Here is a 15,822-nt window from a genome sequence, read left to right as displayed (position 1 = left end):
CCCACGATTCCAGACAGTAACCTATGTGACAATGACACAATGAAAAGCAGAGTGTGCGAAGTACAGCTTGTGAAAAATATTGGTGAGTTTTTATTATAGAATAGCAGCCATAAGCTACCTTTGCGGACACACTCTGTACTTGCTCATGCCAGTGTAGATGCTTATCAAAAGTGACGCCTAAATGCTTAAATCAGGGAACTTGTTGAATAGGATCGTTGTTTATTGTTAGGTTAAGAAATCCAGCGTCAACATGTTTCCTACGAGAGTGAAACACGACGTACTTTGTTTTAGTCCAGCTAACAGTCAGCTGATTCCTGGCAAACCATCCCGAAATGTTCAATAAATCGGTCATAGCGTCATTTTGTAGGTCTGCTAAGGGGTGTCCTATGAAGACTAGAACAGTGTCGTCCGCGTACACCAATGCCCTGCACCTCTGTAGGGATCGCGGGACATCATAGATATAAAGAGAGAACAATAATTTTTCAAGACGGCTGTGCTTTTGGGTGACACCCGAAAGAAAGTGCACACTTGACTAATTGTGTCAAAGGCCCGTCGAATGTATTGGACGGCTGAGGCGTCGCTCAAATGTTCAGGGAGTGTGACGAGAAATGCGTGTACAAAGCCACTGGGAAGCCATTCCGGAGGAGCGCCTGCATACCTGGAGGCCAATGACACTCTTTCCTCACCTTTCTCCCTGCCGAACTCTCATCCGCGCCATCGGGTCGTCGAGTCATCCGATCGGCGGGAGCTGTGGACACCGGGTGCCTCAGGGTTGCCCGACGGCAGGTTATATAACCAGAAGACTTTTGTACATTACGCTCTTCTTTTCTGTCCTCGTGAGATGTAAATAAACCTTCGTCTGACCTTCTGCATGAATACATTTCCTCACTACAAATGATGGGTCAAACGACGAGGGCCAGCTACCAGTCGAGACCAGCCGGACCTGGTCTCAACAAACTGGAGGCAGCGGTGTTATCCTCCTATCCCCCAGGCTCGAACATCACGCAAGTTTGGGAGAACTCAAGAAATGGAAGCAGCACCTTCTGGTTCCACAGAAGAAGGATGCGGCCCTTTCCCCTAGAGATTTCAATGTGCTACGCTAATACGTATCATGCAGAAGCTTCCATGCCTACCCGGCCATGGGCCCAAGCATGTGGCGACGGAGGCACGGAAGACCAGTTAAACGCGTCAATTTGTGAAGTCTGTTGCTCATGGGATAGCGTGCCGTGGTTCGCCCGACCATAGGATTCATGTTTGATGATGTAGTACGGTCAGTCAGACCGTTGAAAAGTATCAGTAGATGACGTCGTGGGCACAGTGATAAGTTTTGAAGAATATCGCCAAGAAGACATGTGATCACCTCCTACTGCGAAGGAGAACGAACCGTCGGTGCTGCTGTCTAGGTGTAGTGAATCGTCAATTCGATGATTATGACAGCAGCTTCACGCAGACCAGGGTAACCAGGCCCAAATGTGAGGTGGAGCTCGTGGTGAACATCCTATTTTTTTCTTTTTGTTATACATGCAACATCTAAAATCACTGCTTATCATTCCTGAAGTAAACGATTGCTGCATTGCTGCTTCTGTTAATGATTAATACAGTACGTTTGAGCGAAGTGCCCTTGCTCGGCTGTCGAGCCGAACAGAAATATGCGTAGGCTACGATAACTTTCGTCCTTAACCAGTGTCAACATGATCTATTGCGTTCAACGAGCGCCGATACGGCAAAACGGAAGCTTCAGTACTAGAAGCGACGCATTGACTCGCGCAACGTAGGAGCTGCTCGCCTGTGCCAACGCACGTCGGCGATCCATTGCTTCCTTCACTCTTTCTAGACAAGGCCTCGCAGTAAAGGAGTAAAACCGTGTTGTGAGCGAGGTTTCTGTAGTTGTTGAGAACCCCACCCCAGAACAGCAATTAGACACCCCTAGAAGTTTCTAGCACCACATATACGAGGAACGTTGCTATTTTTAAACGGAAACAGAAACGCGAACAACGCGGTGCCACACATAGAACGACGTAAATAATAGACGGTGGTCGTCTACGTACTCTCCCGAGAATGATGAGCCAGTTCGCCAACTATGGCACTTCCGTCGGCGCGAAGTAGACAAATAACTGAGAGCCGAATTTAAACCGATTCAACAGGCGGGTGTCTCAACCGTACAAATATATTTTACGCTGTGTAATTTTTCCGCCATGCGGGCGACTGCTCGCAGACAAATGCAGCGGTCGTTGGCTTCGCATAGGCGTGAGTGGGCACGAAAGGGTTAATAGGTCATCGAAGCCATCGCACTCCGTAGTAAAGTTCCTTTTTCCAAGCTCTTCGTGTATAAGTGTCTTCGGCTGTCTCCCACACTGGACGGTCTTTGGCAAGTTGTAGAAAGCATGTGATTGTATGGGCTTGTGAGTCACTGTCTTCTTTGTTGTACGGGCAATGTTTTCGCTGACGTCTGAGACATACGAGTGAGTGGTGTTTCTGTGGTAGTGTTGATTCGCGGGAGCGACGCTGAATTTCTCGGCGATTGTTGCCATGCTTTCAGAATAAAGGCTCTTGAGTATATGATCTTGGTTAGCTCTTTAAATAACGTTTGCTTTTCATTTGTGTCAATGCGCACGCCGATAGTTGTACTTGTGTCTCTATAATCTGGCATTATTGGCCTACTGGGCGAATTCTATAATCTGGCATTATTGGCCTACTGGCCTACTGGGCGAATTTCAGGGAGGGTGGGCTGCCCCCCCCCCCCCCCTTGTCTACGTGGCTGCATGCATGCATGGTACGGGCTACAGCGTGGTAGGTTTTCATTGCCATCTTTGTTACTGGCAGTGCATCACAATGTGAGCGTGTTTCCTTTGGTGAATTTTGATGTTAGCGAGATGTAAAAAAAAAAAGGCGAGTGAAATTTAGTTGCAAGAAATCCGAGGAGATCAAAACCCCACCCCAGACCACCACAACAAAGTGTTGCAATATCACATCGCAGAATTGGCATGTCCACCGAATTCTGTTGTGCAATATTTTGGGTTCTTGATCGCTAAAACATGGTAGGATGCTTGTTTCTATTAAACTTCGCAAAAGATTCGATCACCCTAACGGTCTCGCATCTGCTATTTATCCACGGGATAAACACGTACGAGCGTGTTACAGAAATATAAAATTTTAATTGAAACCTGCCAGGTTCATGAAAAGTTTACAACTACAAATTTTAGATGACTGAGCGGAACGTGGCTGCAGGTGTGTTATTTACAAAATCTAGCACGTTATTTACTTAAAAACGAACCATGACATACAACGTTCGTTATTCCGCAACGTCTAATAATACGTTTTAGTGGAGAAGCCTGTTTGCATGCGTTAAAGTGCCCCACCCAAAACAATATTTTAGTCTGTTTTTTTTTTCCTCTTATTTGTTATTGACCAGCAAATAGAAATTCCTTTGTCGCCAGTGCCGACCAGACGGTGTGACGCGTGCTAGAGGAAACGTACACAATACTCCAAACATACTCGGTATATTACACGAACAACCAGCTGACAAGACCCCTTCGCGGACACTGCACGCTTGACAGCCCACAGTGTAAATCAGGCGCCGCTGCGACGGCGGTTACTCGCTCCAGCGAAGCGACAGCTGCTTTCTCTACGACATCCATGTCCGTTTATTTACGGCTGGGACTCGAGACTGGCGCCTTGCGCAAGCGCCCAAACAGTAAGAAATATAAATTCTACCAACGCACGGCTTTTTATCTGCCGTGCAGGCGCTTTGACATCCGCCTGTTCGATTCAAGGTCACGCGTGATTGCAACAAACGAGCCGTCGCGTACTTATAAGCTAAAGTAAACGTTAAAAACAAAGCGGTAACGTTGAAGCGGCTGGTAACAAAGGGAGTGTGTTTTCTTGTGATGGAACTTGCATTTTTTTCTTCTCTTATAATCTAAGCAGCACAGAGTTTCATCGCTTGTGTGTCCCGTACGCGCTCCGCTCCGTTGCCTTTTGCGTGAAGGTTTGTTTTCAGATCGTAACGAACGTATCAAACTGTGCTGTTGTCGTTCATTCGGGCCAAGACAAGTCCTAGTCAGAGATCGCGTGTTGGAATGTAGGAAAACGTTTGCAAAAGCCAGAAGCAAAAACTTGAAACGCTGCGCACACGGTGGTATACGCCGGAGAAAATGCCCCAAATATCTTCGCTGGCCCACTTTCTGCCGGACTCGGCTCCCCCCCCCCCCCCACGCTTTTGTGTTTGATAGCTGCGGCTCGGTGGACCTAATGTCCCGCGGCGCAAGATAACATTTGGAATTCGCCCCCCCCCCCCCCCCCACTTTCCTTCTTATACACACACAGGCACACAATAGTCAACAAATTTAGCGTTCCGCAGACAGACTCACGCGCTGTCACATTTTGCTGTTATGAGGCGCGGGAACATCGTGAGACAGTTTCCGTTTCCATCTGAAGTTACTGCGGAATGTTTCGCCTTCAGCGGAAGAGGGTACATAAGCGCGCACTATTAGAAATGCAATAATAAGGAGAAAGAAAACATTAGCAGAGAGCGCTGCGCAACAGGGCCTAGCTGCAGTGTGGATATAAACATATTGGGACTCTGTAGACTCGGCCAAGAATTTAAAGAATGGCGTAGATCATATGCGCAGGCAGGAGGCGCTGCGCAGGCGGAAAACCTAAGGTGCCTAGATGGAACAAGTTTAGGGACCTTAGATAGCCAGCGTTGCACGTTTGCTGGCATCTGTCTTTCTGGCTCTTCACGTGTAGTGAAATACGTGACGCTTGTTTAGAGCTTCCACAACGCAGCACAACCTGTCTACACAACCCTCTCTATTTTTCTTAATTTTCTTCTCGCATTTACAAAGTTAAGCAAATTTGTCATGCCTAAACGTTGACCAGTAGGATGCACCCCTGTGATTTAAAAACCACAGACGACGATGTCTTGACATTGTAGACTGTTAATGCATACTCGCAGCACTGTCGTCGGCTAACGTTTTTTCGCGTTGGCTGAATACGGCTATTATGCTGGCACACGCTTAGGATATGTGCCTTTCTGATTGCTAACGTTAGCTATTGGTAAATGGCTGCCATCGTCGAATCCGTAATTGTGTGCAGGGTTCCTCTTTGGAGGGAATTGAAGCTTCTACATAGCGCCCCTCTCTCCTCACCCCGATTGGTTTAGTCTGCAGGAAAGCATGACAACGGACGCAGAAATGAAAATGAGGCGATGACGTGCAACCCATAGTTGCTTGATTTTGTCTCTAGTTCTCAGAGGACAATATCATTGAAGTAAACAGTCCTTCGCTTGCAACATCAGAATCTAGCACGCATGGCCGTAACCCGCATCAAACAGTGATTAGACTGGTCTGGCTGAGAAAGTGTGAGGCAGACTTGGCATCAACTTAAGAAGATAAGGGGAATACGGCCCATCCGGTGTCAAGGAAGCGTTCATTATTATCGACTCTCAACGCATGCATACAGCTGCACTAGCTTCATCATACTTAAATCAAATTATGTTCGGCACATACACAGACAACTTATGTTAGATCTGCCTGCTAGCACCGAGGTTCTTTTACCTCTATGTTTTTGTACAAGCCCCTGGAGGCATGAACGAACGTCAGTGTAGTATTTACGATGCTATAAAGACAGTTCAAGTGAAAGTTCAAGCCGAGCGTTTTCACGAGGGACTTACTGCACCTGGGCTAGCGATTCCGCGATAGCGCAAAAATATGCGGGTGACGTTGGGACGCCACTGCCTTCTTTACTGATTCTCAGTCCACACGAACGGATTACAGATAACTTACTTCGGTGTAGACAGTCTCGCCTAAGAAGTGCTATCTTTGTTTTTTTTTCACGTCCCCTCACGTGGACTTCAAGACCTGTTTACTTTCTAGTAGATGACTGAGGTGAGATATATTTCTTGCTCATTTCTGGCTGCTTGCGTGGCATTATTCGATGGGTTGTCTATAACTGAGCAGTTCTCAATATGTGTTCTAACTTTATCGGCCAAAAACAATTTTCAAAACAAGTCTATCATGTTCAGCCAGAACAAAAAGAGAATCGACACTCTCAAACCATCTGTGGTCTTTAAAGGGCTAAATGAAGGTACTACACCAATGCTTTCGGTTCTACATGTCGCATGGATTGCCTACAATTCCTTGAGAGGCCAGGTTCATGGTGCGTAGGTGCATACCAGCCCCTATGCTAATTGTTTGCGTGCCGTGCTTAAATCTGTGAATGCTGTACCTGGTCCTCCACTTTGGTTTTATTTTTAGAGGGGGGGCGTAATTTCTATTTCCACGCTTCCCATAACGCACAACTGGCTCTGATAACATGTATATAAAAACCAAGCATTATACATAAGGGATTCTGCAATTGGTCGTCATTGAAGTCTCGTGGAGCTTCTTTTTCAAGAACACGTGACCTAACCTTCTGTTTGCATAAAAAATAAACCCCTAGTATAATGATTGATTGATTGATTGATATGTGGGGTTTAACGTCCCAAAACCACCATATGATTATGAGAGACGCCGTAGTGGAGGGCTCCGGAAATTTAGACCACCTGGGGTTCTTTAACGTGCACCCAAATCTGAGCACACGGGCCTACAACATTTCCGCCTCCATCGGAAATGCAGCCGCCGCAGCCGGGATTCGAACCCGCGCCCTGCGGGTCAGCAGCCGAGTACCTTAGCCACTAGACCACCGCGGCGGGGCAATAGTATAATGAAGATGCTTAAAACACTAAAAAAAAACTACATTCCTGCTGTCAAACCGAAACTCGCATATTTGGAGTTCTAAAGCTTAAAATTTTGGTCGGCGTTCAATCTTTTTGTTTGTTCATCATGCTTCTTTTTTGTTTGTTCATCATGCTTTTGTTTGTTCATCACCAAACGATTCTATGTCCCACAATGAACTGAACCTTCTCTTTCAGGGTGTCTCGTTTCAGAAAAAGCACTTGCGTCACAGACAAGCGTTCACTATACAGCGGAAATGTTGTAGGCCCGTGTACTCAGATTTGGGTGCACGTTAAAGAACCCCAGGTGGTCAAAACTTCCGGAGTGCTCCACTACGGCGTCTCTCATAATAAAATGTTGTTTTGGGACGTTAAACCCCACAAATCAATCAATCACTATACAGCTGGCAGCGCTGACTTGGCACGCAGAAACTTGCTATCTCGATCACAGCGGATTTCTATGACTACTGCCGTGGACTTACAATTGTGTTTATCTCTATATAAACAGGGGCACTGTTTAAATATTTGATATTGCGTGCTTGTGGCTTCCTGTACCTGTATTTCGTATCAGTGGATTAACAAGTGGAATTGTTGCATGGCGCCAGTTTGCCGACGCACTTCGTTTTCCACGTTGCTCGACCGACACACCCTAAAGAAAAAAGGCCAATATATATGAAAAACACGCTTATGATTGATTGATATGCCGGGTTTATTGTCCCAAAACCACCATACGATTATGAGAGACGCCGTAGGGGAGGGCTCCGGAAATTTTGACCACCTGGGGTTCTTCAACGTGCACCCAAATCTGAGCACACGGGTCTACAGCATTTGCGCCTCCATCGGAAATGCAGCCGTCGAAGCCGGGATTTGATCCCACGACCTGCGGGTTTGCAGCCGAGTACCTTAGCCACTAGACAACCTTGGCGGGAGAACAAGTTTCTGTACACTCCAGTTTCTCGATGGCTTCCATTTTGTCTCTGGTTATGTGCATGACGCACAATCTTCATATTGAACCGATTTGCTTAATATGGTGTTTTGTTATTACAACATGAATTGTTATCATATCGCAGTTATCCCCAGTTCAATCACTTGATTTTATTTTTCTTAGTTTTGAACTTGTCCAGTACGTGCAAGGTATATTTATGGCGTCTCTCGTTTCATGGACAGGCACATTAAATTTTTTTCCAGTTTATACTCCGGAAATATGGCGGTCATGCTTTCCGCGTGGAAAATTTTGGTGGTCTGTTATAGTACTAGCGTCATTACGGTGATGCTGTTAGCGTAACTTACATATGATTCAGGCATTTTATCGACGCCATGTATTTGTAGCGCAGCACTTCAGAAATTCTCAAGAGCCACCGCCTGCCTTGAAAGCACGTCGCGAATAGGGAGGGAAATCGGCAGTCCAGGGTCGCTCGCTGCCTCCTTTCACTCTTGGCAAGCGCCACACTGTCGGTGGCCTCGGTTTTCACTTGAATGTCGACGTCGAGGCTTTACTGCTTGCCCGCTTGACGTCGATAATTCGAGGAAGACGCGATGAATGTCAAGGACATCTGGTTGTTACTGCTTTTTTTTTCTTTGGCGCCTTGCAGACATTGCGAAAGGATATTTCGTCCGCGCTTGTTTTGACACTACTAATGTAATGCGCAAGGTGGTTAGCCAATTGGAATACAGGGAATTAAGCGATGTTGTTTGATTATTGTTTCTCGGGTCTCTGTTTTATTTTCATTTGATGGCCCACCCTGTTTGGGTCATGAATCGGTATTGTGAGGGGAATAGATAAATTATTAAAAATTGGAAAATCTGACCAAATACGCAAAGAGCGAAGCATTGAACGTGGCAGCAACAAATGTCGATGTATAACGACGTTGACGTTGGTAGCAGGTGTGCAACGGAAGTGTCCACACATGTTTGATCACAATAGTGAATGAACGAACATTCAAATAATTATTTCACGTGGTGTTGCGAGTCCACTTTTGAATATGACAATGTGGTATACTTTAGTCGGAGCCTCAGGATTAAGGTTGAACACTTCTTGTTTGAAGTGCACACAGCTCGATGTTAACAGAGTCTTTTTCTTTGTCTTTTTGCCCTGTCATTAGGGGACGCACTGACAGGGAATAGAACCCGCTTCTTCAAACTTAGCAGCATGACGTTTCACTTGTTACCACGGAGTGATTGATAAGGTTAGATTGCTTTGCAAATGATACATAAGTGAGATATTAATCAGAACATAACTCGCTCATTTGTGAATGCAGTTGTTATGTAAATGCGTTAGTGCACGAACAACTCAGCGTGTCGTAAGAAACAAATACAATGACATAACTGTCAGTAGCTTGCCATTCTGATTTCCACATTTTTCGTTTATGTAATTGCTACGTCAGTTTCCTAATTGGGCGTATTGGAGCAGCAATAAGTCGATGATCTTAGCATGTCTAGCAAAGATGCAGCGAGAATTAACTTGGACAAACGTAACACGCAAAGCAACTGACAGCGTGCGTCAGCTGCTTTGAAGATATTGTGGCATAAACACCACCTCATTGGAACTCTATGAAGGACTACCAATACTTACGAAGGGTTAAGTAGCACATAAGATAGGCCCATTTGTGAAAAAAATAGCAGCGTCAGTCAAAACAAAGACTTCTACAGCTCTTGCAACAAGTGCCTGTCAACTGCTGTGACATACACTCGGTGCTGCTTACGAAGAAAATAGTTCGCCACCTCAGAAGCCGCTGTAGCACTGTAGGTAGTGCAAAATGTTGACTCGTAAACAGCTGGTTTCATTCAAATAGGTAGAACACCTTAATAAAGAAAACACGAAATAAATGAGCACTAACCAAAATTATAAAGATCTAAACAATAAAAAATGACGTTTCAGCTATTGTATGGTAACTTCGCTTACAATAAAGCGGCCCAGAGACGCGGGCTTGTGTCCGTTTTAGAACGCTGTTGAGATGCCTGACGTAGCTGGTGGTACATTGCCTCCTCTTCTGTTCAGCGTTTTTTTTTTCGAAATCTGCATAAAAAGAGATTACAGATATTGAAGCAACAAACACCAGTTTTTTTCATTTGCGAATAGGGTTGCTTTAGCCAGTTAATGTTGTGATTACATGAGACACGTGTTTCGTGAGTGCGTTGGATGTCTTTTTGATCTTCCTGGCATCATTCACGTGGTCTTTCAGTTATCTTTCAAACTTCCCGCTTTCCTCGATATAAACGTAGTTGCAGTATACAAACAGAAATTTTTATACAATGCCTGGAAACTTTTTTTTTGTGAGCGGGAACCCTAATATTGTGGATATGTAATATAGCGGATACCTTAATATGGTTCCAAAGCGCAGAAAATTGTTTACACGGTATAGTACATCAGTCAGGAAACAGTGTTTTTTTTTCATTAATTCTAAACAGTTAAATAATGTTTCGCGACAAAACCAAAATGTGATTTTGAGTGAGGCCACAATAGTGAGATCAGGATTAATATCTACTCACTGGTATTCAATGAGCACATAATTTTAAATAGAGGGGTGCTTTTCGCATTTCACCTCCACCAGTTTTTTTCCTTTGCTAGAAAGTGTTAGCCAAAAGTAAATGATGCGAAATAAAGTGGATGGGCTGTACCGACGTGATACTTAAAAAAGCGCTAAGGATCTCCATCATATGATAAAAAAGAAAAGAACACGTGCGCAACAAAATCACGTCCACTTACAAGAGTTCCGAAAAAGCATGTATTAGCCTGCGCACGTGTTGTATTACTGCCTCATGTACAGTTGCCAGCAAGCTTCACACACGCCACCAACCGTGAGGCACCGTTGTCGAGATAAGAACGAGATTTAAAATAGCGTGCGCAAAGTTTTGCGTATAGGTCACGGCGCATGCCTCATACGCTTACCTATTGCCGGCTCCCGTTAAATGACGGAAATAGCGGCCAACCGCAATCTGCGGAAACCTAGTGTACGCCATTGTTTCGACAGGTAGACTTGCCTACCTCGAGGCAACATGTTTTTGCCTGTTTCATCTTAACAAAGTTGCGTAAGGCCACCGTTTGGTGCTTGCGCTCTTCCATGTGTACAGTGGCGATCAAAATATTGTGGACCACGGGAGCTGTTGTCAAACTAAAGTCCCTCTATCAAACAGCATCGACGCGCTTTCTGACGGCTGCCTGCGAAGCTCGAAAACGCGCACTGCGCCTGCGCGCCCCTTTTACCTACCGACATGCTCGTTCGCTCCGTTCAACTGCGCGTTCGCCGGAACGCAAGAATAAGCTCAAGGTGCCACTCATGCTATCGTCGCGGATGCATCGAGCGACGATATCGTGACGAAAACATGTAATTTGTACTCGCAGTCGTCGGTGCGCGCCGCATTAGGTGGCTTTTGAGTTTCGCAGGCGGCCGTCAGAAGGTGCAGTGGGGCTGTTTCACACGTGCTCCTGTGGTCCGCAAAACTTTTACCGCCACTGTACGTATTCTTCGTCGCGTCCGTGTGCCAGTGCGAACCAGTTAATGTGAGCATGTTCCAACTATGGGCCGAATCACCGCATTGTTTCTGTGCCAACTTTGTTATCTTGACGACGACAGATTAACTTTTGTTACCGTGACTCTAGTGACATTCCCTGTCCCATGATTTCGCACCGCTTTAGCTTTCTTGATGTTCCATTGAGTGACGTAATACCTTTGTCTTGCTTTCTCCACGCAGGCTGCGACAGCGGCTTTGGCTTGGAATTGGCTATGCGTTTGCACGCCCGCGGAATGCGCGTGTTCGCCGGCTGCCTCCTGCCGGACAGTCTCGGCGCCACCAAGCTCCAAGCGCTGTCCGCCACACCAGCGGAAGAAGGGAAAGGAAGCGTGCACGTGATAGCCCCCATGGACGTCACCAGTGACAGCCAGGTGCAAGACGCCGTGCAGCAGGTCAAGAAGATTCTGGCCAGTGAAGGTGAGCTGCGCACGATCTGAGATAAGCCGTTGTGGGATCAATAATTATGTATATTGGCTGAACGAGGTGAGTGGTGGGCACACATGCACACAATATTTGCACACAAGAAACATATGGCACAGTATTTAGACGGGGTCTACGAGTAAAACACTAATGTATCGCACAAGAAAGGAAAGCTAAAAAACGCGAGGTGGCCTTAATATGACCAGATCTTTGCTGTTGCGTGCGGCATGATGCGCTTGTTATTTCTGTCTGTTATTCTTTATGCGGACATTTTTAGAATAGGGTACAGTCAACGCGAACAGTATAGTTTTGTAACTAACTTTGTCACACTGATAAGGCTGGAGTTTTTCACCCATGGCACAACGTGTGAATGCCCAGCCTCCTTACCACTGACCAGATTACTTACTGACAATCGAAGTTTGGGCTTGCCGCTTTCGTTGCACTTTTAGTGTTGCTGCTTTTACGAAGTGCACATCTTTTCATCTTTATTAGCTGCGTCTACTTTTCTTCATCATCACAACCACACGGCAATACATGCAGGACGGGCGCAGAAAGAAGGCGACCAGAACGGAGATGTCCCCAATGGTGACCAGGACGGCAGTGTCGCCGAGGTCCCCCAGCTGTGGGCCTTGGTGGCTAACGCGGGCGTCATCTGGGCCACTGAGCTGGAGTGGGGCTCGCTAGAGCCGATGCGTCGCATGCTCGAGGTGAACGCGGTGGGCGTGGCACGAACTGTGCGCGCCTTCCTACCCATGGTGCGCAGGGCCAAGGGAGGACGCGTTGTCATCACAACCAGTCTATGGGGTGAGTATGGCCAGCGTACGCGCTTGTAGTTGCTGTTTGTGAAATCCTTACAAACACACGACGGGATTTCACATCATTTAGGACTTCACTGATAACTTTATTGAGTTCGTCAGATCATTGACACAGTTATTGTAGCTTAATTTTAACATCATACGTGTCAACATAATAAGGGGTATCGCAACGTCGCATTGATTGATTATTTCTTAGGAAGTATTTCTGGCAGATTGCTGCTTCCTCATGCTCGACCTCAGTGCATGATGAAGGCGCGGAGGTCGGGCCAAGACATGATGTCTTGGCGACACTCACATGCTTTTCTTAGTGTGTAAGGCATCACTTGCGAGCAACCAGTTCACGTAGCTGCACTGTTCAGTTCGCGTAGCTGCAATGCACGGGGCCTGTAATGGAAACAGTTCAAATTTATGAAATATGCCCTCTTTCGCAATACTCCCCAACATGTTATCATTGAGAAAGTGACTGGTAACTGAAGTGAAGCAAATGTAATCGTATTTCATACGGCGGCTGAATACAGTATTCATGTTGCCTGTATCGTTGTCACGTACGTTTTATGGCGCAATATCACGCGAATGTCGCTGTTTCATGGTGGTTCACATTCAGAAATCACTTGCATTACAGAGCAACAAGTGATCTAACAATATGAGTTTATTAAAGCCGATGTTTTGGCAAAGGCACTTCGTGGGGTCTGAAAAGACTCTATTTGCGTAAAGCAGCTGAAAAAGTTATGTGCCAACTACCCGAACGTAACCATGATGAAATGAGAAGCTGCGGCGGTGCGCACGGCTTTGACCCGGCTGAAACGGGCGTTGACGCGGTTGCTGAAACGATGGTTTGAAGTGAAATTTCGTGTAGCCTTTGCTTAAGTAAACGTTTCACTAAAACGCAAAGACACTGGAGGTGAAATAGGTTTCATGTAAGTTTCATAGCAGATAATCTAGCCGCAAGGGTGTTTACACTCGGCGTGCGGTTGAGCATTGTGGGTTGTGGACAGGGTGAGGCGAAAAAGAAGTGCGTTGCGAGCGCGCGGAGGAGCAGCACCACCTAGGTGTGCTGGGAGGAGCCGGCAGCTGCTGCGGGTGAAGGAGAGACTGTTGTCAACGAGTTGCTGCGACTTGACCTACTTGGCATCGTTCCAACAACTGCGACATGGGAAATAAGGTGCGGCGCGTTGGCACGGATACACGGATGGACAGCGTTACACAGACTAGTCAAAGAGCTGCCTCTCATCTAAAAAAACGGGTGTTTCTGAAGAATTATTAGTTTATATTTGTCCCAAACTTTTTAGTGCAACAAACATCGAGTGCAACTCATTGCTGTCTTCGAAACCACTTTGTCTTACGTTAGTGCGAGTTGTTCGAAAACTTCGATGAAAAATAAAACGTGCAGAAAATGTGTCGATTGGGTTCAGCTAGGCGCTGTATATAAGAAAACGGACAAAACGGTATGTTAGAAGTTAAAGTTGAAGTCATACACTTCGTAAAAATTGGTGTGAATAGTAATTACATCTTTGAGATCCAATGAATCAGGCTCGTTGCAGCAGCTGATGGAGGCAATCGCCCCCACACGTCTGGTTCTACGCGACTTCGGCAACGTGTGGAACGAAAAGTTACCCAAAGTTACACATCAGAGCACACGAGCCTGAAAAATGCATACAGAATGAACGTAGTGGGTTAGGGTAAAGGCCGTAAGAGATACAGCAGATGTACAGAATTTTTTGACGTCTGTTTTTTTTTAAGTGCGAATGCATTTCCTAATCAGACTATGTCAGGCATCCCGTGTTGTTCACGGAATCCGCGGTGATGTCCGCGCACCGGCAGGCGTTATCTCTCCCCTCTCATTTCCTCTCTGATAGCCACAGCTGCGGGCCCGCGCGCGTATCCTCGCCCCTAGCAACCGGTGCATGTGGTGGTAGAGAGAGTAGGTAAAGTGTTTCGATGCTTCTTGTCTTGCCTTTCACTCTCTCTCTTCCCTGCGCACCACATTCCCGTCCACTCGCGCCTCACTCTCGACCGTTCGCTGGATGGGCGTCTCTCAAGAACATCCGGCAATGTGTGCTCGAGACGCCGCTGTGAAGCGCCAACGCCGAGCCGAGAACGCTGTTTGTTTTGTTCATTTCATAGTTTTTTTTTAACCGTGCACTCTAGCTACTAGAGCTGGAAACGCCTACCGCATTTTTCGGGACAGAAATACGCCACGTGCTGCGAAAGGTGCTATAGGCTGCACGGTGTAGGAAAAACAAAAATATTCTTTTAACGCTGGATTTTACGCGCAAAACGCCATTATGGACTCTACTACGTAATCCATTCGCATTAGCTCACGATTCCCTTCGGCGAGATGGGGGCATTTTTCGTTTACAACCCCCCCCCCCCCCTAAAAAAAACGACCTGGCGAAGAAGGAAAGAATGTATAGACCACGGTGGTCTCCACCGTGGTATAGACCTTTTCACTTAAGGCGTTCTGGCCCCGCCGCGGTGGTCTAGTGCCTAAGGTACTCGGCTGCTGACCCGCAGGGCGCGGGTTCGAATCCCGGCTGCGGCGGCTGCATTTCCGATGGAGGCGGAAATGTTGTAGGCTCGTGTGCTCAGATTTGGGTGCACGTTAAAGAACCCCAGGTGGTCTAAATTTCCGGAGCCCTCCATTACGGCGTCTCTCATAATCATATAGTGGTTTTGGGACGTTAAACCCCACATATCAATCAACTCAAGGCGTTCTGGGTGCCACCATAGTTTTCTCTGGGCTGCTGTTAGCGCGCGGGATTCCCCGAGAAATGCACTGCCGAGGCTGTGACGTTAACTTTCGTACTCTCGTGCTCACTTGCAGCAACCCAGAGAGGAGGAACGCGTCCTCTCCATACAAAAAAGGTCTAGGGGACGTTGTCTTTTCATTCTCTCTACTTTCTTTAGATCTATGCAACAATTGTTCCGGTACATCTTGAACAGCTACCTACAACTACCTTGGTTTCAGTAGCTACTGATTCTCATTAAGATTGTGTCTAACGAAAGCAACAAGTTGCATTCCCTTCCTTCTTTCATTCGCAGCGAGGTTCTCATTCAGGCAGAGTTGGTGCCTTGAAGTGGCATTAGAGCGCTTATTGAACCACTCGGTAAAGCTCACTGGCTACGTGACGCCATCAGACGAAAAAAAAAGTGTCCAATACTCGCCGTCATGGTTTTGAGTGGCGAAAACTTCATCGCAATCAATACAGTACACGTTAAAGAGTACAATTAACGTCCTCGACTGCTTCCCTGGCTTCGTGACCTGCTGGTTTTCGTTGCGGTGGATAATACTATTCCGTAAGCTAGAATTCAAGCCATAGCATTCGTAACAGTTTGCACGAGAAACACACTTAAGAAATC

At 46.5% G+C, this 15,822-nt stretch overlaps 1 protein-coding gene across 2 annotated transcripts in view; it reads left to right on the top strand.

Moving 5' to 3' along the window:
• The window catches only part of LOC142767631 (17-beta-hydroxysteroid dehydrogenase type 6-like), a 50,429-nt gene that overhangs the window by 32,507 nt on the left and 2,100 nt on the right, over nucleotides 1-15,822 (top strand). Inside the window, exons 1-3 of one of the 2 annotated variants that reach the window (XM_075869730.1) lie at nucleotides 11,064-11,170; nucleotides 11,408-11,644; nucleotides 12,188-12,451. In XM_075869730.1, the coding sequence (XP_075725845.1) occupies nucleotides 11,440-11,644; nucleotides 12,188-12,451 (469 nt within the window). In that variant the 5' untranslated portion in view covers nucleotides 11,064-11,170; nucleotides 11,408-11,439. Of the gene's footprint in view, nucleotides 1-11,063; nucleotides 11,171-11,407; nucleotides 11,645-12,187; nucleotides 12,452-15,822 lie in introns of those variants that run through there. The other variant, XM_075869729.1, reaches the window with a different exon arrangement.

Source organism: Rhipicephalus microplus, chromosome 7 (genome assembly GCF_043290135.1).
Source record: "Rhipicephalus microplus isolate Deutch F79 chromosome 7, USDA_Rmic, whole genome shotgun sequence".
NCBI lineage: Eukaryota > Metazoa > Arthropoda > Arachnida > Ixodida > Ixodidae > Rhipicephalus > Rhipicephalus microplus.
Note: the sequence above shows the minus strand (reverse complement) of the source record. Positions and strands in the feature narration are given on the sequence as shown.